General features: G+C 46.2%; 1 protein-coding gene across 1 annotated transcript in view; it reads right to left on the bottom strand.

The window, feature by feature from the left end:
* The window catches only part of CCDC69 (coiled-coil domain containing 69), a 46,444-nt gene that overhangs the window by 2,761 nt on the left and 18,237 nt on the right, over window positions 1-25,446 (bottom strand). The window contains exons 3-9 of the mRNA XM_036281617.1: window positions 15,425-15,494; window positions 12,584-12,690; window positions 11,993-12,080; window positions 2,980-3,053; window positions 1,880-1,981; window positions 1,292-1,411; window positions 96-193 (exon numbers count right to left, since the gene is read on the bottom strand). Of these exons, the coding sequence (XP_036137510.1) occupies window positions 96-193; window positions 1,292-1,411; window positions 1,880-1,981; window positions 2,980-3,053; window positions 11,993-12,080; window positions 12,584-12,690; window positions 15,425-15,494 (659 nt within the window). The remainder of the gene's footprint in view (window positions 1-95; window positions 194-1,291; window positions 1,412-1,879; window positions 1,982-2,979; window positions 3,054-11,992; window positions 12,081-12,583; window positions 12,691-15,424; window positions 15,495-25,446) is intronic.

The raw sequence follows: 25,446 nt of genomic DNA, 5'->3' as shown, positions 1-25,446 counted from the left end.
TGTCAACCCATTCCTTGGGCTTCTCTGAGACGCTCAACCAGAGGTTTTGGCAACAAGGGTGGGGACTGGAGGGAAGGAGGCAGGGGGACAGCTACCTGGACACAACCGCCTGGTTGCGGCCTCGGACCAGGAGGTCCTCATTCTCCTGTTGGAGGGTGGTGATCTTCTCCTCCAACATCAGGTTTTTTTCTTTCTGTAACAGATTAGAATGAGCTCAGAAAATCACCAAACTCACATGACACAATGTGTGCCGTCACCGCACTCTTATCTGTGGTCGCTGAAAACACTGACTCACGCTAGACCATCTGTTACATCTCACGCAGTAATGAGATTACTTAAAAAAATAAAACTAAGGTGTGAACAGAGGGCTGCCCGCTTTTGATTCTGCCGCATGAGAATGTTAAAGGGAGGATACAACCACTGCCAGCTAGTATCTCCATCATTTCAGAAGAGAAAGGATATTCTTGTTTCTCCCAAAGTTAGGGGGTATAGAATACATATAAATAAAATTAAGAGTGTTTGTTATGCTATGCCATAAAAATGGTTGATCAAAATTTCTAGGGCACCCTGGCTGGTGTAGCTCAGTGGGTTGAGTGCTGTTCTGTGCACCGAAAGGTCGCTGGTTCGATTCCTGGTCAGGGCACATGCCCAGGTTGCGGGCTCAATCCCTGGTTGGGAGGCAGCTGATCTCTCTCACCTGGATGTTTCTCTCTCTCTCTCTCTCTCTCTCAAATTAATAAGAACATATTTTTAAAAACGGATGGGGAACATTTGAGAGGGTCTGATTAAAATATAGGTTGTGCAGCACACACAGGACCAGGGAGACTTCTTCCAGAGCAGTGTAATCTCTGCTCAGACTCAGCCCTAGGTTTCCAAGGCCTCCCTTCTCCTGGAGACAAAACCACCTATGTCCTTAATGCCTGCCGCTCCCCAGGCCTGTCCTTGCTCACTTTGGTCCCCCGTGTCTGTTTGGTTTGTCTGCCTTCCTTAGCCCCCGCTGGACATGTGACATCTGCCAGCCCCACCTGATGAGCCAGGCTACCTGCCCTGGTGTCACCCATGTCACAGCCACATCAGTAACCAAGGAAAGTGCAGGATCCAGATGACAAGAAGCCACTGCTTGACCTGGACTGGTTTCAGAGTAGCCTCAGCTGTCCCAAGGGCCAGCATGGGTGCAGGTCATAGCTGGTGGGGGCCTCGCCGGGGTGCCTCCCCTCTGCACGTTCCAGAGAGGAAACACTCAGGAAGCCGGGGCCTGAGGCTGCACCCCCAGCGTCTTCCACCCACGTACCACTGTTTCCATGAGGATCAGCCGCTTGTCTAGCTCATGAATACGCTCATTCTTCATCTCGATGACAAAGTGCAAGCTCTCCAGCTCCTGCTCCCAGAACTGACTGGGGCTCCCATAATCCTAGACAGGGACACGGAGTGACTTCATCAGGTCAGCAGGCAGAGGGGGGGCTCTCTCCCTCCTCCCGCTCAGTTTGACGTACAGAAGTCACCTCCCTTTCGTGGCCCGTGGTAAGCGCTTAGTACGCTTCGTCTCACTCTGTCCCAGTAACACCCCTTGAGGCACCGCAGGTGAGGAAACCACGGTTCCGATAGGTTAAGCTGCTCGTGCTAAGTGGCGGGTTTGCTGTTTGCACCTAGTTCTCTCTGAATCCAGAGCCTGAGCATTTACTGTCTCATATGCCTCTCTCTGAGCCGTACTCCCGCCCCCCACCCCGTGACATGGGGACCCTGTTTCTTCCAGCCCCTTGTGAAGGTAAGAATGTCAAGTCTGAGCCCTGTCCTTGAAGAGGGACTGGCCTTTCCCGTGGCCCAGACCCCGCCTTCCCTGGAGATTTCAGAGGAAAGGCCCCAGGTGAACTGCACCCACCTGGATGTGCTTCTTATAGTCTCGGCTTAGAATGGACTCCTCTACCCGCTTCATCTTGGCTTGGAAGGCCCCCAGCTGGGAGGTCAGTCCATCTATGGTCTCCTGCAGAAGGGAGCAGGAAGGAGATGATCAAAGCCTGGTGCACAAAGGCATCGGTGAACTTCTCCACACCCCAGAAAGGGATCAGTTTGGGCTCCTTCAGTCTGTCTTTGCTCTACCATACCCAACAATGCAGGCCCAAACCACTCCAACCGCTGCTTGAGACACACCAGCCCCGCCTCTTGATCTACAGCCTTTGCTGCCTCTCCGTACCGTGGGGACAATGTCCTGGGATTTAAGGCCAGCGCTAGCTTGGCATTCAAAGCACTTCCAAACCGGGCTCAGCACACTCTGCCAGTCTCATCTCTCATGGCTGCCCGCTACACACCATCTCCTGCAGACAAATATCTCATCTCTCCTTCCACCGCAAGGTGCATTCTTGTCTCCACAACCTTCCCCTGCCAAGAACTTCCTCCACCCAACTTGCCTTTACTATGATTCATAGGCTCCCCCGCATTTGGCCCTTGCCCACCTCTGCAGCCTCGGTTCTTTCCCACTACTCTATACCCCAGGCATCCTGGACTTCTTTTAGCTCCATAGGTATTCTGTATTTCCCCCTTCCCTCCATGCCTTGGGACACCCTGGGTTTTTCTGCATAAGGCATGCTTCCTACCCTTCACCTGAAGAATTCCACTCTACCCTTCAGGTTCCGGCTTAGATCTCACTCCCTTTAGGAAAGCCCTGACCAGCCTAATTGGGTCAGATGCCTTCTTTCGTGCTTCCCCGGGCCCCTGTGCCTCCTCCCACCAGTCTAATCACACTGTGGCCCCGGCCCACGAGGTCTCCAAGGTCCTCCCAACAACAGGCCTTGGAAAACTAGGCCAACCCTAATCTCGAGCCTGGTTGCCACAGCAAGGAGCCTGGATACATGGAAGGCAGTCAGCTCTGTCCCTCACACCTAGGTCGAGGCCATCAGCTCTGGCTTCTTTGGGGCTCCATGCTGCTTTCCTGCAGGTGCTCCCCTCATCTCACAGAGACGGACATGGCCCAGCCCCTCTTACCTGCAGGGACGCCTTGGCCTCCTGGAAGGAGTGGGTGAGGGCTTCTTTCTCTTGCTCATAGGAGGCCCGGAGGACTGTAGGGACACGAGACCTCTGTGAATGCAGACACTCAGACCCTTCACCCTGACGCCCTCCGGCAGGGCCCATGGAGGCCAAGAGTGTGGGGATGCTCTTATTCATCCTCCTAGCTTAAGGGCTTGGGGCTGTGTCAGAAACACAGTAGGTATCTAATAAAAGCTTATGGAAATGGAAACAAATCATATCCTGCGAGGAACCGTGAACCCTACCAGATTGTGGGTGCCAGCCACACCCCGCGGAGGCTAAGATTCCAAAGATCTTACGGCAAGCTGGTCATCGCAGACCACAGCCTGCCACGGGAAGTGTGAGGGCCAATGTTTTGTTGGCTGGGTTAGCCAAATCATGAAATCCCGAAGTCCTTCGTTGTCAAACCATGGCACAAAACTACAGTAAGTACATTAGATGTGGGGCCAGGAAGCCTACCTGGTCCCGATTCTGCTTCTTCAAAACTGAGAACACTTGAGGTCACTTAAAATATCTAGAAGTCCTGCCCAGGCAGCTTGGCTCAGCGGACTGAGTGTTGTCCCATGGACTGAGAGGTCCTGGTCGATTTCCGGTCAGGGCACATGCCAGGGTTGCCAGGGTTGTGGGCTCAGTAGGGGGCGTGCAGGAGGCAGCCGATAGATGTTTCTCTCTCTCTCTCTCTCCCTTCCTCTCTCTCTAAAAAATCAATAAAACATATTTTTAAAAATATCTAGAAGTCCAGCCCTGGCCGGTTTGGCTCAGCGGTTGGAGCGTCGGCCTGTGGTACAGAGAGACCTGGGTTCGGTTCCCGCTAAGGGCACGTACCTCGGTTGCAGTTTGTCCCTGGCCCTGGTTGGTCGTGTGGGTGGCAGCCACTCGATGTGTCCCTTCACATCGATGTTTCTCTCTCTCTCTCTTCCTCTCTCTCCCTCCCGCTCTATCTGAACAAAAAATAGAAAAATGTCCTTGGGTGAGGATAAAAAAAAAATATATATATATATATATATATATATATATATATATATATCTAGAAGTCCTTTTCTCTCGACTGTGAAGTGGGTCAATAAGCCTGGCCTAGCTGTCTCTAAGGGGTGAGAAAGGGACATGCAAGGGTTTTCCAGGCTGGGCAGCGCTGTGCGGAGCTGGATTTGCCGTTCCTCAAATCAACACAGTTCTAGTTGTCATCCCACCTCCTCTACAAAGCACCTCCTGAAGAATTCCAACCATGTCTCAGCAGAAGGAAGATAACACAGAAAGGACCAATCAAGGGTGGGATGGGAAACCAGACGGAAAGCTCAAGACAGCCAAAGACCCTGGTGCAGAAGGGGTCTGGGCCACAGTGGGCAGTGCCACAGGGGAAAGAACGTTCAGTCATATAAACGGGACAGAGCTGTCAAAAATCGATAAGACCTGCTGTACAAAAATTACAGGCTTACTTTTTTAAAATCATGGGCTCAATTTGCCTAGTCGATTTGCCCATCAGTATAGGCTGTGGTTCCCGATGAGATGGAGGTGGCGCACTCCATCCAGTCCGTCCGACTGAATGTGGCTATACGATCTGGACAGAGTAAAGGAAACAGCCATTTCCAGGCTCTGAAAGTAAACAGTGGCAGGCAGATTGGGCAAGAAGACCAGAACTTAAAGTATCACTAGACCAGTAGATTTAAACAAGACCCAGAATCTCATGTACTCAAATATTCAAAAAGCCCAGGGTACAATACAGAATTGCTCAGCATATGAATCCAAGATGACTCAGCATACAAATCCAAAATTGCTCAGCACGCCATCCCAAATACTTAGTATACAAAGTAGCAAGAAAATCTCAACTTGCCTGAGAAAATAAATTCAGCAGATACCACCACTGAGACGCCACAGAACAGTGACCAGGGACGTAAGGCGGCCACTATGAAAGCGCTCCATGAAGTCAGGGCGAACACTCTTAGAAAGAATGGAAAAACAGAAAGTCTTAGCAGATAAACAGAAGCTATTTAGAAGAACCAGGAGGAAATTTTAGAACAAAAAAATACAATGAATGAAATACAAACTCGGGCTCAATAGGAGAATAGAGATGACGTGCAAAAGAGCTAACGAAGCTGAAGACAGACCAGTAGAAATGATCCAGTCTGAACAACAGAGAGAAAATATGAGAAAACTGAACAGAGCCTCAGGGACCTTTAAGATAATCTCGAAACATCTAGCATTTGTGTCATCAGTGTCCCAGAAAGAGAAGAGTGTAGCCCAGAAGACCTATTTGAAGACATAATGGCTGAATGCTTCCCAAATGTGACAAAACAAACCTATAGATTAAAGATGCTCACCGATTCCCAAACAAAGTAAACCCAAAGGGATCCACACCCAGACACATTATTTTTGAGAACTAATGACAAAGAAGAACAATCTGGAATGAAACCAGAGAATAATAGTGTATTACCTAGAGAAAACAACAGTTTGAATGACTGTGGATTTCTCATTAGAACCCTTAGTGACTAGAAGGAATAAGCACATTTTTAAACTACTGAAATAAAAGAGCTATACATCCAGAATCCTATATCCAGTAAGAGTATCCTTCAGGAAAGAAGGTAAAGATTTTCTCAGAGGTAGCACACTAAAAGAATTTATCACCAGCTCACCCTGAGCAGACCAGCTCAATGAAATTCTTCAGACAGAAGGTAATGATACCAGAGGAAAACTTGGAACTTTAGGATATATGGGAAAAGCAACAGAACTGGTAAATATAACAGACTATTCTTCTTCCCTTGAGATCTTTAAAATACGATCGATGGTTAAAAGCAAAAATTATAACATTGTCTGGCGGGGTATTCAATGTACATAAATGTAAGACATAAGACAAATACAATAAAAAGGGGAGAGGACAGTAATGATGATGATAAGGTTCCTATATTCCACTTGAAGTGGTAAAATATTAACTTAAGTAGACTGTTGCATATACTGTAATTCTTAGAGCAATGATCTCTCTCTCTCTCTCACACACACACACACAGAAAGAGTAAAAGAGACAATTGGTAAGTTAAGACGGAATACTAAAAAATGTTCAAATACTCCAAAAGAAAGCAGGAAAGCAAAAAGAGAGGATTAAAAACCAGAGGACAGAAAGCAAATACAAAAATGACCTACTTAAATTCAACCATATCAGTAACAACATTAAATTAAATGGTCTAAACATACCAAATAAAAGACAGAGAATATCTGAGTGGATTAAAAAAACAACAACTATGCGCTATTTATAAGAAACCCACTTTAAATATACATTACAGGTAGATTAAAAGTAAAAGGGTGGAAAAGCAAACTAATCAAAAGAAAGCTATAGTGGCTATCTTAATTTCAGATGAAGTACACGAGAGAATAAGGAAGATTATCAGGGATGAACATAATGATAAAGGGGTCAATTCTATAAGAAGACATAATAACTAAACATAAGCAAGTAAATAGAAAAAAGGCGAGAAATAACAGAAATCAATGAGATTGAAAATGAAAAAAAAAAATGGGGGCCGGGGGGACAATAAAACCGAAAGCTGGTTCTTTGAAAGGATTAATAAAATTGATAAACTTCGAGTAAGATTGACAAAGAAAAGCAGAGAATGCACAAATTACCAACATCAGTGACCAAGCAGGGGCTATCACTCCAAACACGGAATATTTAAAACAATATTAAGAAACTTCTACAAACAATTCTATGCACATGAACTCAATAACTGAGATGAAATGTATCAATTCCTGAAAAACTACAATATACCAAAACTCACCCAAGATAAACTACATAACCTGGACATTCCTATAACCATCAAAGAATTTGAATTTGTAGTTAAACACTTTCTAGAAAAAAATAATCCAAGCAAAGATGGTTTCAATGCCAAATTATACTCAACATTTTAAAAAATGATACAACACCAATTTTATACAATCTCACCCAGAAACAGAAGAGGAGGGGACACTTCCCAACTCATTCCATGAGGCAAGCTTTACCTTGATACAAAACCAGACCGATGGTACAAAAAAACTACAAACCAATATCCCTCGTAAAAACAGCCACGAGGATCCTCAGTAAAATATTAGCAAATCAAATTCAGCAATACATCCAAAGAATAATATACCATGACCAAGTGGGGATTATGCCAGGAATGCAAGGCTACGAATGCAACGTTTGAAAACTCAAATCAATGAAATCCACAATATTAATAGTTGAAAGAAGAAAAACCCCATCATTTTATGAATCACCGACCTAAATGTAAAACTATAAAGCTTTTAGAAGACAACATAGAAGAAGATCTTTGTTACCTGGGGTTCAGCAGAGAGTTTTAGATATGACACCAGAAGCATAATCAATAAAAGAGAAACCAATGCACTGGAATGTATCAAAATTAAAAGCTTTGCTGTTAAGAAAATTAAAAGACAAAACAAAACAGTCCAGCCAGTGTGGTTCAGTGGTTGAGCGTAGACTCATGCACCAAGAGGTCACTGGTTCAATTCCTGGTCAGGACACATGCCCAGGTTGTGGGCCCGATCCCCAGTGGGGGCATGCAGGAGGCAGCCAATCAATGTTCTCTGTCATCGATGTTTCCATCTCTCTCTCCCTCTTCTTTCCTCTCTCTCTAAAATCAATAAGGAAAAACAAAATTAAAAAACAAAACAAAACAAAAAAACCCTACAGTTCAGGAGAAAATATTTGCAAATACAAAGGACCCATATCTAAAAAAATATAAAGACCTCTCAAAACTCAACAGTAAAAACAAGCCAGCTAATTAAACTAGACAATTATTTGAAAAGGCATTTGACCAGAGGATATACAGATAGCAAGTAAGCAGAAGAAAAGGTGTTTGAAATAATTAGTCATTATTGAAATGTAAATTGAAGCCACGAACAAATATTACCGCACACCTATTAGAGCAGCTAAAATGAAGAACATTGACAAGTGTTGGCAAGAAAGAATAGTGGAACTTACATTGCTGATGGGAGTGTAAAATGATGGTAACTAGGGGCAACACTTTAGCCATTTCTCCTGAAGCTAGACATACATTTATATATGGCCTATCAATCCCTCTCCTGTGGATTTACCCAAGAGAAAAGGAAACTTCTGTCCACACAAAAACATGTAACCAATTGTTTAGAAGAGATCTATTCATAATCACCTTAACTTGGCAAAAACCCAAATGTCCCACAAATGAATGAGTGAACAATGCAATACAACTCAGCAATGAAAATGAATCAACTAATGAGACTTGCAACAACTTGGATGAATCTCAGAGGTATCAGGATGAATGAAAGACACCAATAAAAAATGATACTGTATTATTTTGTTTATATAACAACCTCAAAAAGACAAAGTGATAGTGCTGAAGAACAGATCAGTGGTTGCCAGGGGGTGGAGTAGGAGAGGCTGAGAGAGTCTTTTTGGGGTGATGGAGCTGTTTTGTATCAGATTATGGTGATGGTGACACAAATCTATGTATGTGTTAGAATTTATGGAACTGGACACCCAAAAGAGTCAAGTTTGTTTTTAAAAACAAAAACAAGTCTGGCCAGTGTGGCTCAGTGGTTGAGCATCGACCCATGCACCAGGAGGTCGCTGGTTTGATTCCCGGTCAGGACACATGCCCGGGTTGTGGGCCTGATCCCCAGTGGTGGGCATGCAGGAGGCGGCCAATCGATGTTCTCTCTCATTGATGTTTCTATCTCTCTCTCCCTCTCACTTCCTCTCTCTCTCAAATCAATAAAGGAAAAAATAAGTAAATAAAAACAAAAATTGACAATAAAATACAAGACAACAAAAGGTCATCAAATGTGGAAAACCACCACTAGCCTCTCCCAGTTTCCTGTATACCTCCCCCCAAAACAAACTCATATATTGCCCCCATGCTGTGCTTTTATTCATTCATTTAATACATGTTCATGTAGCACTTAATATGTGTGAAGACACTTAATAATAACTATGAGAGGTGGGAAGAACTGATAGGAAGAACTCCAGACAGACAGTCCCTTCTTCTCTGGGGTTTTATATTAGGACCTTAAAAAAAAACATTTTTTTTTCTTTATTGATTTGAGAGAGAGAGTAAGGGAGATGGAGAGACAGACGGAAACATCGATGAGAGAGAACATCGATTGGCCACCTCCTGCATGCCCCCACTGGGGATTTGGCCCACAACCTGGGCACGTGCCCTGACTGGGAGTCAAACCAGTGACCTCTTGGTGCGTGGGTCATGCTCAACCACTGAGCCACACTGGCTGGGCCAGGAACTTTTTAAAAATCAATATATTTATAATGCTAAAAATAATATCACAGCAATGCTTAGAGAACAGAGTTGTTTTCCCATAACAGCCTTGTGAGGTAGGGAAGGTAGGTTTTAGATATATGGAAAGTGAGCTGAGATTCAAGGTGGATTTTAGAGACACAGAAAACGAACCGAGCTCAAATGACAGGCTGAGTTTCCAAGGTATATTAGTATTAAAACACAACTCCTCAAATTCGCAGAGCAAGGGCCTCAATTCCATTTCAAAATATTTTGTGCTAATGTTGCAATATATTTCAAGATTCTTAAAATTGTTCAGATCTCTGTTCTAGTTATTCCATTTCTGGTAATCTGAGGACATCATGTGAAATGTGGGCACATCTTTATGCAAAAGGCATTTAGTGCAGTGTTATTTATAGTAGTTAAAATCTAGATGTCTAGACTCACGGGAAATTAAGGACAACCCTGTATGCAACGGTCTAGCCTTTATAAACATTTTAGTAGCAGCAAAATTACGTGGACACGTGTTTGATACAATGTTAAATGAAAAGAACAGGGTACAAAATTTTACCTATACGTAATCATCACTGTGTTTTTAAAGTATAAATAATTCTGGGGAAAGGTCATGCAAATACTGATAATTAAAGGGAAAACCAGCATAACATTTTCTAGGTCAACTTCAATAGCATCAAAAACATATGTAAACTTTTCCAAAGAAGATATACAAATGGCCAAAAAGCACATGAAATGATGCTCAGCAAAATTAGTCATTAAGGAAATGCAAAGCAAAACCACAATCAGAAACCACTTTGCACCCAATAGAATGGTGCAATAATATTAATAACAACAGTATCAGCAACAATGGAAAATAGCAAGTGTTGGCAAGGATGCGGTGCAACTGGAACCCATGTGCATTGCTGAGGGGAACATCAAATGCAGCCACTGTGGGAAACAGCTGGCGGTTTCTTAAAAAGTTCATAAAATGACTGTATGACCCAGCGACTCTGCTGCTGGGTGTACACCCAGGGGAACCGGATGCAGGCATTCCTAGTGGCACTATTCATGGTGGCCAAAGGGTGGAGGTAGCCCATGTGTCCATCAACCAGTGAATGGAAACAAGGTGTAGTGCCCATGCCAGTAATAATGAAATCTTATTCAGCCACAAAAAGGAATGGAGTAATTTGTAAAATGGCTGAAACAACAACAACGACAAAGGAACACACGTGCTGTAGTCTGGGTGAGCCTTGGAGATACGCTGGATGAGGAAAGCCAGGTGGGGAGGCCACAGGTTGTATGCGTCCATTTAGATGAGTGCCCAGAATAGACAAAGCCAGGAGACAGTGGGCCCGTGGCTGCCAGGGGCTGGGGGTTGGGGAGGGGGTAGGCGGTTTACTTTTTGGGTGATGAGACTGTTCGGGAACTGGACAGTGGTGATGGTGATGAATGGACGGTGGTGATGAATGTGGCCAAGATTTTACCAAATGAAAGTCATACATGTGTAAGTATCATGACTATTGTAAAAAGTGTAAAAAGTTTGAAATGACCTAAATGCCTAACCAAAGGGGCCCAGTTAAATGAACAAGGGTACACATTGGAATGTTGTGTTGTTACTAAAACTGATGTCACAGACGTTTAATAAGTTGTTAATACAATTCAAAGTAAAAACAAACAATTTCTCTTCTCCCCCCCAAAGTATATGTGTGTGTGTATATTCTAGGCGTATACAAAAAAAGGGATCTATATCAAAGGGGTAACTGACCAGTTCTGAGTGGAATTGCATACAATTTTAATTTTCTCAATAATAAAATAATAATGCTAATAATTATTTGTTAAATATCTTGCAAAATACCAGGCCCTGTTCTAAATTCTATCTATTTATCAATCTATCTAAAAATTAAATTCAATACCCTAAGAACAAAGCTAACTCACTCCTTTAAGTTTACACAGCTGATAAGTGGTAGAACGGGGTTCAAATCCAGGGCCTATGGCTGTTGAGTCTGAGACACCAAGCACTGTGCTGTAAGATCTTTTTGGTTGAGCTATAGATTCTACATTTCCTATGAGGACTATATTTGGTGATATAAGAGGAAAGAAAGCGATTTGAAAGAAATAATCAACCTAACCAGAAATTTTAAGTACTGTCATTATTGTGGGGAAGAATATGAATATTTAAAATTCTTCTATATGTCTAGGTTTTTCAAATGTCCTTTAAGAAATATGAATTGATGCCCTGGTCGGTTTTACTCAGCGATTAGAATGTCGGCCTGTGGACCAAAGAGTCCCGGGTTCGATTCCGGCCAAGGGCATGTGCCTTGATTGTGGTTCGTCCCCAGCCCCGGTTGGGGTCATGTGGGTGGCAACCGGTTGAAGCGTCTCTCTTACATTGATGTTTCTCTCTCCCTCTCTCCTTTGTGCTCTGTCTGGAGATAAATGTAAAGATATCCTCAGGTGAGGACAAAAAAAGAAAAAAAGAAATATGAATTGCTTTTAAAATGGAAAAGAAAGCCCAAAAAGAAAAACAAATTTCCATCTCAGGTAAAAGAAGGCATGGCATCAGACTTTCAAAGCTATGCCCCAAAGGACAGGTCCAAGGACACTACAGACTCCAGCCCTGAAACAGCCAACTGCTTGTGAACCAGACTCCAGTGGGAGTCTCCCCCGTGACCTTGGCAGATGGGACCAGATGGGACTCCTCCACCCCCCCAGAGCAGCATCTCCATCCTTACCTTGCAGGGCTGCCTCGTGCTCTCCCTCCAGGGCTCTTCGCTGCTCGTCCAGTTTCTCTTGAAGCTCCAGCTCCCTCTCCTTCTCCACCTGGGGGCGGGGGTGCCAAGCAGGATGAGACTGAATGGGGTCAGGTTCAGCAGAGCCTCACTTATCCGATCGCTGCCCCCTGGAGCTATGTGGAGCTGGGTGATCAGAGTCCCGCCTCCTCATCAGAGTGATGGAAACGCACTCAGAGAGGGCACAAGGCCTCCCAGACATTGCAGGCGTGGATGACAGCCTTCTTTTGGGCTTAGAGGGGAGTCCCAGACATTATCTAGGTGGAAAGGGGACTTAGGAGTCTTCTAATTCTGACGCCCACTCAAGGTAGGAAGCCCTTCTACTGTGTTACAATGTCTCCCCAGCTTTCTTTGCACATAATGAATATCAGGAAACACATGCAAGCAGTTACAGACATTTGTTCAACAGATAAAGGACTCCGTCCTGGGAAAAGGAGTAAGAGATACTTACCACAACAATACGACCAAAAGTTGGTCCTCTCTCTTGCATTTGCAAGGTTAGCTGTGCAGGAGAAGAGAGCGGTTGGGGCTTACCTGCTGTGCCCATTTCTTCTTGTCTTCTTCGTGCTGCTGGAGAAGTCTGGTAACATCCTGCCGGTGCTGCTCAGCCTCCTCAGGTGCACAGAGCTGGACAGCTGCGGCTACAGGTGCGGAAGCAAAAATAAATAGGTAAGTAAATTAAAAATAAAATAAAAGCACATTGAGCAGAAGTGTGGTAATCACAGTGGCAGAGAGCATGTGGGGGGCTGGGGCTGGGGGGTGAGAAGCCTGATCACCACCTCAGGAATGGTTTCAGCTGAGGATCCACCTCCAGAGGCAGCTCCCGACCCCTGTGGCTCTGCAGTCCCTCAGGACAGGAGCCCGTGGTCAGGTTGCTCCCTGGCATCTACCGTAGAGTTGGCAACTCCCAGGGCAAAGTCAGCCCATTTGCCCTACCCAATATCCACATTTGAAAAATTAGTTGCTGATATTTAATGACCGGGCAGCTTTTACTTAATACCAAAGAATGGGCAGTGTGTGCCTTAGTGTCAACCAGGAGCTGGGGGTCAGGAGCAGCTGCCTCCCCTGGTCCGGGCGGTGGCTCTGCGGTTTGCCAGTCCTCGCCTCTTCCTCCTGAGGTGTGTCTAAGGGGTCACTTGGTCCTGGGCTATACCTGCTGGGGCCTGGGAGTGTCTGATCCTCACTTTAGCATTTCCTCAGCTGGAGGGCGAGGAGCTGCCTGAGCAGGAAGGAGCCACAAACAAACAGCAAGTCCAGCCCTTGCTTAGGGAAACTCCAAAACAGGCCCTGCGATGCCACGTGCAGTCTAACAGGCTCCGGGTATGACCTGAGGCAGTGACCCATCCCCTCTGTGCCTGTTACTCAATATGTGAAATCAGGACTAATAACACATTCCTCACCGGGCTACTGAGATGATTACATCAGAAAACAATGGCGATAGAAATAACAACAGCAGGTGAGAACTACTGAGAGCTTAGCACGCCCAGGAGCATGCCCAGCTCTTCTCCAACAGCCATACAGGTATTACTCACTTAATCCTCACAACCTACCCAGTGGGGTGGAGACCGTGATTCTTCCCATTTCACAGGTGAGGAAACTGAGGGACAGAGAAGTTAGGCAATCTGCCCAAGATTTCCCATTTCACAATGGGGAAGAAGGGCTATGAACCCACACAATCTGATTCCACGGCAAACTCTGCTAACCACCTCCTTATTCACCTGATTACGCACAAAAAGCAATTAAGTGTGAGCCCTGGCCTGGTAGCTCAACTGGTTAGAGCATCATCCAGATACACCAACGATGTGGGTTTGATCCCTGTCAGGGCACATACAAGAATCAACCAATGGCCTGGCTGGTGTGGTTCAGTGGATTGAGCGTTGTCCCATGGACTGAGAGGTCCCCGTTTGATTCCCAGTCAGGGCACATGCCCGGGTTGCGGGCTCGATCCCCAGTAGGGGGCATGCAGGAGGCAGCCCATCAATGTGTTTCTCTCATTGATGTTTCTCTCTCTCTCTCTCCCTCTCTCTGTCTCTAAAAAAAATCAATAAAAATATATTTTAAAGAAAAAAACCAGTGAATACATAAATAAGTGGTACAACAAATTAATGTTTCTCTCTCTAAAATCAATAAACAGAAAACTTTGTTTTAGGAATATGAAGAAAAGCAGTAAGTGTGCTGCCAGGCACTTGGAAGCGCTCAGTGTTCTCCATTGCTCACTAAATGGCCTCGGAGTGCTCATCGGGGCTCATCAAGTATCAGAGGCAAATCTAGTGTTAGCATTATTATTCATGCAAGGGTTGTGATCACAGACCTCCACAAGCAGGTGTGGCACAGGGAATGCGGGGACAGGAAAGGGAAATGGGGGGCTAGGAACTGCCAAGCGAGGAGCCCACACTGTGGTCAGTCCATCAGGAGAGAGGAAGCGTGAGTCAGTGTCCTGGGTCCTGGCGGATGGCAGTGGTCAAGATCAGAGAGACCCACAATCTCGCAGATCATTCGGTTCAGGGTCCCAAATGTTACTTCATAAGACCAGTAGCAGACTGGCCCCAGCTGGGGAGAAGCTTATTCAAAAAAATACATCACCACTAACAATGCAGACTCTCTAGCCCCACTCCCAGAGATTCTTATTTCATGGGCCTGCGGTGGGGCCCCAGGATCTGTATCTTCAAAGCCTCCCCAGGTAATTCTTACGTACAACCAGACTAGAGAAACTCTGATTTCTGGTCCAGTTGCTTATCGGGTACTTGAACTTCATCTACAATATCCCTGACAGCCTCCAGGCTGTAATTAAACACGTTCAGAGATGGAGAGCTCATTCTATTACTAGGCAGTTCTGATGGTTTTAAGCCAACCACCACACAAAAAAATCCTTTGAGACTGAACTGAATCCTGCCCGCCTGTTTTTGCTACCTTGAGGCCCTAGTCCTGACCTCTGGGTCACACTGGACAAGGCTTGTCTTTCTTTTCCTTTGAGGGTACTTCAGACATTTAGAGAGAACTGCTGTGTTTTATTATTGCAACATCTTCTTTCCAGGTAAAACATCCTGATCTTTCAATTGCTCCTTACAGAAACTGATTTTCAGATCCCTCATAAGTCTGTTCTTCCTTCACTATACTCCCCTCCAACTTTTCTGGATTCCTCTGAAAATGTACTTTACAGAAAATAACTCAGCACTCCAGGTGTGATATCAACAGCCCAGAACAGGAAAGCACAGGCCAGGACTATCACCTCCCTGATTTTAGACACGATACTCCTATTGATGCCACCGATCTAAAATTTCATGAGCTAATTAAATGGCTCTATCACCTTTGTCAATTACAAAGTAGGAAACCTCATGGATGTCAGGGAAGGCATTTATGGAGCAGGCTACTCACCTGTGTCCCCATTGAGGGGACCTAGTTCCTGGGGCTCTGTTCTGGGTGGCTGATCTGGTTCTTGGCATCTCTGGAAGAAATGGCACAATAATGAGGTGGAGGTAGAGGGCGGGAGGATCATGTGAGAATGGATGCTACAGTAGGACTCATCCAAAGGCAAGGCGGGACTTCCAGCGGTGCCAGACCACTGAGGCTGTGCCCTCAGCATCCCAAGGCAGCACTCTCAGAAGGGGTTCCCAGTGCAGGATTTTCCATCCTGGCCAGGGAACCCTCAGTGGAGAGTCTGATGCTAGCTGAGCGCTCCTTAGATTCTTGTGGTTTGGCTCCTGTCACAAACCATGGCCTCCTCTTCCTTCCCCCGGGACTTGGCCAGACCTTCTGCATTGACCCTCACCCCAGTTACGACCTCGCGGTGCCCTAAGAACTTTCCAACCTCTGCTCAATGACAACTCCCCTTTCTTCTCTGGGCCTGTGGCTACTGTGACTTCCAGCCAAGTTCCTCTTAAAGTTTTGTGGGGTTGGGGGCAGAGCATCAGAAGTTCAAGCCGTGGTTTTACCATGTTACGGTGTTAGAAGGGGCTGCTTCCTCAACCATAAGGAGGCAGAATTACTTACCTTGCCAGACGGGGTGAGACACCCCGTGATTGGGACGTACCAGGCGCTATGCTGCCGTAGCTGCACCATTTCGCTAATCTTTAGAGCAACCCTGGGAAATAGGCATTCCCCCAGTTTAAAGACGAGAAGGCAGGTTAGAACTGTGTCAAGGCAGATTAGGGGGCAACTGGCAGTCAAGTATTTGAGCCACACCCAGTGGGCGCTTTAACCTTGGCCAGTGCGGGTTGCATCTGATCGAAGGAGAGAACTGAAGGATGCAAAGGGCTTTCTAGATCACGGTGCCAGTAGCTCCGGGATTTTCAGTTTCCATTAATGAATAATTATTTTTAATCCTCACCCAAGGATATGTTTAGAGAGAGGAAATGAAAGAGAGGAATATTTAAGTGTTGAGAGAAACATTAATCGGGTGCCTCCCATATGCGCCCCGACTGGGGATTGAACGTAGGTATGTGCCCTGACTGGGAATTGATCCCCAAACCTTTTGGTGTACACTACAGGATGATGCTCTAACCAACTGAGCTGCCCGGCCAGGGTAAATGAGTAGTTTTTTCCCTTTAAAATATTTTTTTAATGGATTTTGAGAGAGAGAAGAAGGGAGAGGGAAAGACAGAGAGAGAAACATTGACATGAGAACAAAACACTGATTGACCACTTCCTGCACGTGGATCAAACCTATGACCTGAGCATGGGCTCTGACTGGGAATCGAACCAGCAACCTTTCAGTGCATGGACACCCAACCAACTGAGCCACCCCAGCCAGGGCAAATGAGTAATATTTTTCAGAGGAGAGCTGATGTGGATTGACATGCAAAAATGCTGAAAAAATTATTGGCCGTCTATCACTCATTTCATAAACTAGAGGACATTTTAACCACCTAAAATATCATAAGGTACACTCAAGACCAGTTTTCCCAGGAAAAGGCCATGACATGCTTACTCAAATGTCATATATATACTCACACCTTTCATTGTCTCATTTCACCCAGGACAGGTAAAAATTTGGTCAAGATCTGGCACTGACCACTGGACCAGAATTTGAGCTGGAAAAATGTTTTAAGTCCTTTTGTATACTTTTCAAGATATTCTTCCTAAAAGAAGATATTCTAGACCCCATTTTGAGAAACACTTTAAAAAATAAGTTAGCCCACGAGAAGGCTATGAAATGTTCCATTGTGAATAATCACTGCGAAAGAAAAACTTGAACAGCCCAGGCCGGTTTGGCTCAGCGGTTAGAGCGTCGGCCTGCGGTCCGGAGAGACCCGGGTTTGGTTCCCGCTAAGGGCATGTACTTAGGTTGCAGTTTGTCCCCGGCCCTGGTTGGTCGTGCGGGTGGCAGCCACTCGATGTGTCCCTTCACGTCGATGTTTCTGTCTCTCTCTCCCTCCCACTCTATCTGTACAAAAAAAATAGAAAAATATCCTCGGGTGAGGATTAAAAAAAAAAAAAAGAAAAACTTGAACAGATTTTTATAAGTAATTATTAGAATACAAGTTGTTAGCAATTTCATGAACTCAAGAACCACTGAAATGCTGCTAGAAAGCACAGGTCTGGTTGGGGAGGAAAGATAAGAGAAGGCTTCTAGAACATTCTGCCCCTGGCACAGTGTGAGCCCCTAGCAAACAGAGAGGCACAGTGCCTCCCCCAGGCCCTGGGGCCCCAAATCTACTCACTGGCTGAGCATACCTGACAACTGAGCCCTCCATCCACCCGGTGAAGACTCAGCCCTCCCTTCACAGGGGAGAGGGAGCCGCCCAGCCCAGGCACAAGCCAGGGAAGCTGTCAGCACAGGAATCTGGGGAAGTGACAGGAGCCAGCCTCTCCACCCTGGGCTGGAGGAAGGAGGGAGATAAACATAAATGGTTGTCTCATCCCTGTGGCCACCACTGGTTACACTAATCTGGGCAACATTTTTATGGGAGTGAGAATTCCTAAACTCCAGTCACGGCTCTTCCATGAACTTGGACAAATGCCTTTCTTTCTTTGTTAAGTGGAAGTGAGGTTTAATTTAACCCATGGCACTCAGAACTTCAAAGCCTGGAGCAGCGTGATCAAGAACTCGGGGTTGCCCAAATCTGGATCCAAATCCTAAATCCAGCCCTCAGCGACTGTGTGACCTCCCCAAACCTTGGTTTCCTCCTGAGGTTGTTTTAAGGATTAGATGAGAGAATGCACCTGTAATACCCGGCATAGTCTAAGAGCTCACACATTGCATCTGCTTATTGCTTTATGTTTGCAAAAGGTGGCAAGAACAAAGACTCCACAGAGCTTTGGTGGATCTCTTAGGCTGCGCTGGGCCTCAGGTTGCCTGAAATAAGATCATAAAGCTCATGAAAAATTGTCTGCTCCCAAAGAACCAAAGAAAGGGGGAAAACTCTCCTTCACTGACAGCTTCCAGACCACAGGCAGGACATGGCTGCACCCCAGTCCCAGATCCTGACAAAACCATCCCCAGGATCACTCCTTCAGAATGACAATCAAGGCTCGTAAGTCCGTCCTCAGTCTACCATCCTCTTCTTCCACCCCATTTCATTCTTTTTAAATTGAGATAAAGTTGGTATATAACATTATTTAAGTTTCAGGTGTACACATTAAAATTTGTTATTTGCATACACTACAAAGCAATCACCTCCATCAATCTAGTTTCCATCCATCGCCATACAATTGACCTCCTTCACCCATTTTGCCCTCCCCCAACCCCCTTCACCTCTGGTAATCACCAATCTGTTCTCTTTACCTACTAGTTTTTTGTTTTGCTTTATTTATTCATTTGTTTTGTTTTAGAGAGTCCACATATAAGTAAAATAGTACAGTATTTATCTCGCTCTGTCTAACTTATTTCACTTAGCATAATACCTTCAAGGTCCATCCGTGTTGTTGTAAATGGCAAGATTTCTTTTTTTTTTTTTTTTTTAATGACCAGGTAGTATTCCATTCTATATATGTGTCCCATCTTCTTCTTTTTTAAAAAAATATTTTTTCTTTATTGATTTGAGAAAGGGAGAGGGAGAGATAGAAACATTGATGAGAGAGAACATCGACTGGCCGCCTCCTGCACACCTCCCACTGGGGATCAGGCCCACAACCTGGGCATGTGTCCTAACAGGGAATCAAACCAGCGACCTCTCGTTGCATGGGTCAACACTCAACCACTGAGCCACACCGGCTGGGCTGTGTCCCTCTTCTTTATCCATTCATCCATCAATGGAAACTTAGGTTGCTTCCATACCTTGGCAATTGTAAATAAAGCTGCAATGCAAACAAGGGTGCAGATATCTTTTTGAGTCAGTGTTTTGTATTCTTCAGATAAATACCCAGAAGTGGAATAGCTGGACCATTTTGTAGTTCTATCTTTAATTTTTTGAGGAATCTCCATACTGTTTTCCATAGTAGCTGCACCAGTTTACAATCCCACCAACAATGTGCGAGGGTTCTCTTTTCTCCACGTCCTTGCCAACACTCCTCACTTCTTCTCTTGTTGGTAACAGCCATTCTAACAGGTGTGAGGTGCTATCTCATTGTGGTTTTGATTTGCATTTTCCTGATAATTAGTGAAGCTAAACAACTTGTCATGTGCTTGTTGGCCATCTGTATGCCTTCTTTGGAAAGCTGTCTGTTCAGATCCTCTGACCATTTTTTAAATTGGGTTCTTTATTTTTGTCATTGAGTTATATGAGTCCTTTATTCTGGGGCTCATTTTCTTAATATTTAAATATTGGTAAACACTTTTCTTTAAAAAAGTTTTTTTTTCTTTATTGACTTTAGAGCGAGAGGAAGGTAGAGGGAGAGAGAGATAGAAACATCGATGACAGAGAACATAGGTTGGCCTCCTCCTGCATGTCCCCCACTGGGGATCGGGCCCACAACCTGGGCATGTGCCCTGACCGGGAACCAAACCGGTGACCTCTTGGTGCATGGGGTCAACACTCAACCACTGAGTCACACCAGCCAGGCTGGTAAACATTTTTCTAATTATAGTAGTAGCAATATACATACATTTATTCATTATTAGAATATTACATTATTTTCTTATATTTTAATTTTTCAAATATATTATGATCGTTTACTACATGGCATTAAATATTCTGTAAAAATATTAATTTTAATGACTCAAGTATTACATCCTTGGGTGAATTAAATCATTTAATCAACAATTTACTATTGAGTATTTAGATTATTTCCATTTTTTAATTTCCAAATTATGCTGTATAAGACTTTTTTTTACACATCTAAAAGTATTGGCTCTACCCTTCAAAAAGCTTCTGCTGATTAACTCACCCACTAATAGCACACGAGGCCAGCTTCATTGCAACCCTGCCAACACGGAATAGTATTGCTTTTAAAAAAATGTTGGCAAATCTTCTGGGCCCAAAACAACCTCCTCTATCCCAGCACGTGTATCCATGCGTCCGAGACCATCCCAAGGTGCTCAAGATGACCTCAGCATGACAAACCTCGGAGATATTGAGGGTTTGGTTCCAGACCACTACCATAAAGTATCATAATCTTTTTGCTGGTGGAGCGTCTTGCCTCAGTTTGTGGAAAAATGCAACACCTATGAAGCATAATATTGCGCAGCGCAATAAAATGAGGTATGTCTGTACAGTCAATAATTTCTCAGGCCTCCAGACCCAGCTCATATATTATTTCTCCTTCATCTCTCCCCAGGACTGAGTTAGTTCCTATCAGCTCTAATCTCCAGGGCCTATTAAGACACCCATGTGAGGACCAACCTGGTCACCTGTGCTTCTCCTGCTAGTTTAAGGGGCTCCTTGAGGACAGGAATCATTTGTGGAATCACTGTGGACCTGCCTCATTGCGATGCACAGAGCAGTATTGGCAGGATGTGGCCAATGGGCCTGCTGTATTAGAACCACATGGAGTGCTGACTTAACATAACTCCCTAGGCCCAGTTCTAGACCTATAGATCTGGGGGTAGTGTGTGTGCTGGGAGGCTCCAATCTACAATCTCTAGGTGATTCTGATGCTCATAAAACCCTGAGGACACGTTGCCCAGAACTGGGTGGGAATTGATAAGCAACCACTGCATGGAAAATCCCCAGGTTGGTCCCTGGCTGCTTCCTCCTTGGAGGTCATGGAGCAGAGTTCACCCTGCAGTGGGAGAGGACAGGAGCAGGGAGGGAGATACACCAATTTCCTGTCCAAAAGCACAGCCAGGGGAGGCCTAGGGCAGGGGCGGGACAACTGGGTTGAGTTCTGGAAGAGGGGTGGCAGCTTCCCAAGTCAATGGAAACTTGGGAGAATGAAAAGGGAGAACCCAGGGCTAGGGGAGAGGCCGGGAGACCCGGGTTCCACCTTTACTATGTGACGTTCGGGGAGTCCCTTTCCCTCTCTGGACCTCAGTTTCTCCATCTGTGATGGGTCAGGGTTGCAACAGATGTTCTCACCCTTCAACTAAGAAGGCTAGACGCAGGACACCTATATCTTGGTAACATGCACAGTTCTGGGGCCCAGCTCTTTACTGTCAAGCAGACCAGAGCCCTGTTCTGGGTTCAACCTGGAGAAACCTGACCTGAGCAGGAGGTGGCTGCCAAAAGCAGACACAGAGTCAGGGTACAGTGGGAGGACAGTGTCCCAAGCTGTGCAGGAAAGCCAGACAAGTTCAGATTGGCCTGGTGAAACCCCCTAGAATACGTTTGCATTTTAGAGGGCAAATGGAGAAACTGGAATGTGTCCAAAATGAACTGATGGGATGTGGAAGGAGACCCCAAACCAAATTATAGGAGTGACTATTAACAGAACAACAGCCGGTCAGCCTCCAGAGCAGTCAGAAAAACTGCCTCTCTTCAAATCTCTGCAGAACTGCGGAGACTGTCAGCATGTGGTCCAAGCCTTGGAGGACAGGAATGTGGTCAAAGACTAGACGTTTCAGTTCAACCTGAAGAAGGATTGCAGAACTATCCCAAACAGAGGTTGCCTTAGAGGGTGGGGTACGGTGGTGGTAGTGAGCTCTCCATCACAGGTAGCATAAAGCAAGGGGCAAACTTCATTTTGCAGGTTGAACTGAGTGAATTCAGAGAACCCTCAGCTCCAACAGTCTGTAATTCTGTAAGGTATCTGATGTTCAGCAGTAAAGACCTCTAGCAAGCATGAAGTGTTTAGCTAGTGCAGATCGTACATTAAAACCGCCAGCATTAATGGAGCCTCCGAGGGCTCTGTTGAGTATTACTCAGGTTGCAGGACCTTGGGTGAATATCCAGTCCCATACTAAAGCCTCAGGGGTAGACTCCTCTATTCCCCTCAAATTCTGGGCCTCACCAGGCAAGTATGAGTAAGGCAGAAGCCCCTGGGATCCAAGCTGCCCAGCTCTTCCTTACCTTGGGAATCCTACCAGGATGGAAGCCAAGAGTAGTCCTGAGGATGACTCAGCCTCTCAGAGACCATAACTCCATCCTTTTCGTGGGCCTTCAAGGTTTTGCGTATTTCTGATTGAGTGCTTTGATTTATGTCCTCGGTATGTCTGCTTAGCGTATTAGAGAATTCAGTAATCAAAGGTGCCTTAAAAATTCACCTAGCTCACTCCCTGTCCCCATAAACCACAGCCCTGGCCTCCATCGGCCACAGTTCCATCACACACATCTTGACTCAGAAGACAGGGTGGGGAGGCCCCTGGGGACAGTTTTGCTGCAATCCCCACCTCCTGTTTCCAGATGGAGTAACTGAGGCCCAGAGGTGGGATGGCTGGTGACTTGTCAGAGGCACAAAGCAGGGGAGCAGGGCCTTAATGAGAATCCAGATTCAAGGCGGGGCCTGGCGTCCCTTCCTTCCTTAGTGCGCATACCAGACTGATCCAAGCAGCTCGATGTTGAGGGGACGGGTGATTCTGAGCCCCAAGGGACGGAGGTCACACCCCTCTGCAGTATCAGAGCTGCCTTTCTGGTGTCTGGACTCAGCGTGGGTGGGGCCCCTGCCTCACAGTTTCAGGATCTGAACAACCACAGCCAGAGCCCATTGGCTGAGGGTGGAAGCAGGAAGGAGGTGGGGGCGGAGGCTTCAGGGGCCCCCTCCAGGGCCTGGGGTGGAGGAAAGGCAGGGCCTAAAAGTTCTGGGCTGTTGAGAAATGTGAGCATTCACACCCAAATTACAGAGGCTCAGATAGAAGAACACCATCAACACAGGGCTCAGTTTCCCGGTCTCTAAGATGGGCAGAAGTATTTTGCCAAAGTAACGCCTGAATTTGATTTCGTCTTCGCATTGTCAGGGACGCTGAAGATTTGGTTGGACTCATTCTATTACACAGTGTGGCATCAGCATCACCCACTGCAGCCTGGGGGACAGACAATGGACTATATGAACCCCTGGGGGACAGACAATGTGACTATATGACCCACGTAAGGGAAGGAGCACCAGCCTGCACCACTCAGCTGCGCTGGGGGCATGGCCGTTGTCAAACACCTGCAGTACCCCCAGAGCACCCTGAATCGGGGGCGGATGTGGCCTCCACTGCTTCTGCCTGACCACTCATAAAAGAGGCCTCAGGGGAGGATGGAACCACTTCCCCCTTGAACACCTGCTGAGCCAGACCAGTCGTGAAGGCCTTGCACGCAGGGCCCAAGCCCAAGTTCACGGATGGAGAGGCTGCGGCCTGGAGAAGGGCTTTCCAACAGACCATATTCCTTTTCTTCCTCCCTGGAGCCCACCTTTTACCAGCTTCCCGGGTGTCTGCCAGCTTTGATCGCCTTAGAGGGCCAGGAGCTGGCAAAGACTCGGCACATGTCTGCCATTTGGGTCAGCCTGACTCTGAAGGAACAGGGCAGAAATCGGGTCAGTGGCCAGGGTGGGGGAGGTCACAGATACACTGCCAAATACCTACCTGTCTCCTCAACCCACTGGTAGACTCCCCAGTGGGAGTCCAGAGTTGAGGTCCTGGCTTGTCACTTGCTTACTGTGTGACCTTGGGGAGCACGCTCTCCTCTCTGGGCTTCTGTTTCCTCCCTTCTGTAGCATGGAGTTGGGCAATGGCATAGGTCAGAGCCCTCCTGGTCTGGGCATGTTGTAGACATAGAAGGGGCCACCCCCCACCCACCCCGTCATGCACATTTGCTCTGGGCAGGGCAGGGCTGGCGGTTTGACACGTTCAGCGGTCAGTCCCTGCATGCAGAGGGCTTCTCTGGAGGACAGGAATGGAGGGGCCTTGCTCAGGAGGGCCTGGATGGGGGTCCTAAGCTCTTCCTCCCACCCTCTGTTCTGGGAAGCCCCATGGGGAGGCAGTACAGGAAGGGCCTGGAGCAGAGGATGACAGGAAGCTCAGTAACCACCTTCCAAGCTACAGGAGTGTGCTCCCCACCCTGCACCTGCACTGCCAGCAGAGAGAGGCACCCAGGAGTGAGGGTGATGGTGCCTACAAGATGCTCAGGGCAGGGTCCTGTGATAGGGAAACACTGGAAACTAGCCTCAGACCCATAACTGACTCGATACACTGCGATGGATAATGCTACACGATGCCATTCACGTGTTTAAAATGAAGTAGCTCTTTACATACAAAGATGAAAAGGTATTTGGAAGAATATCAATATGCAAAATAAACCCTGTCTATTGGTACCTAAATGCACAGGAAAACATACCTAAAAAAGCACTAATGGATGACAGTCGTCATTTCTAGAGCAAGGACTAAAATTGTGGTCAATTTTAATTTTACCTGAATCCTTAAACATTTTTTAAACGATAGTGTATTCAAGTTTTACTTGTACAAAGACATTAACAACAAGGAAAAAAAAACCTCTTTTAGACCCTCAGAGCAGCCAAGGTAGTCATGTGACAGATGGGAAATCAAGGCCCAGAGACAGCACACCACCTATTTGATATCACACAGCAAGTTAGTGCAAGAGGCAGAAGGAGGACCCACTCTTGACTCCCAGCCCAGAGCTCTTTCCTCTGCAGATGCTGCAGCTGGTATCCAAAAGTATTTGAGCATTGTCCAAGCACCTCCCTTTCTGCAATGCTCCCTACTCTTCTGCCAAACCATGGCTTCACAGGGGAGGCCGTGGGTTCTGGTGCCCCTTGTGACTGGTGGCAAGGCACAAGGGGCACCAGAGAGGGTATGGAGTAACTAACCTTAAGTTTATAAGTTTCCTGGGGTTGCTGTGACGTTACCACAAAGTTGGTGACAACAGCAGTGTATTCTCTCACAGTTCTGGAGGCTGGAAGTCCCCCATCAGGTATCCGCTGGGTGGGCTCCTTCTGGAGGTTCTATGGGAGAGAGTGTTCCAGGCTGCTCTCCTGGCCCCTGGCGGGTGCCAGCCACCCTTGGTGTTCCTTGGCTTGGAGATGCATCTCTCCAATCTCTGCTTCTGTCATCACATGGTGTTTTCCCTGCATGTCCGTGTCCAAATTTCCCTCTTCTTATAAGGACACCAATCATTGGATTAGGGCCCATCATAATCCATTAT

Source organism: Molossus molossus, unplaced genomic scaffold (assembly GCF_014108415.1).
Source record: "Molossus molossus isolate mMolMol1 unplaced genomic scaffold, mMolMol1.p scaffold_m16_p_4, whole genome shotgun sequence".
In the NCBI taxonomy this organism is placed as follows: Eukaryota; Metazoa; Chordata; class Mammalia; order Chiroptera; family Molossidae; genus Molossus; species Molossus molossus.
This window is presented reverse-complemented; position numbering and strand designations above follow the sequence as displayed.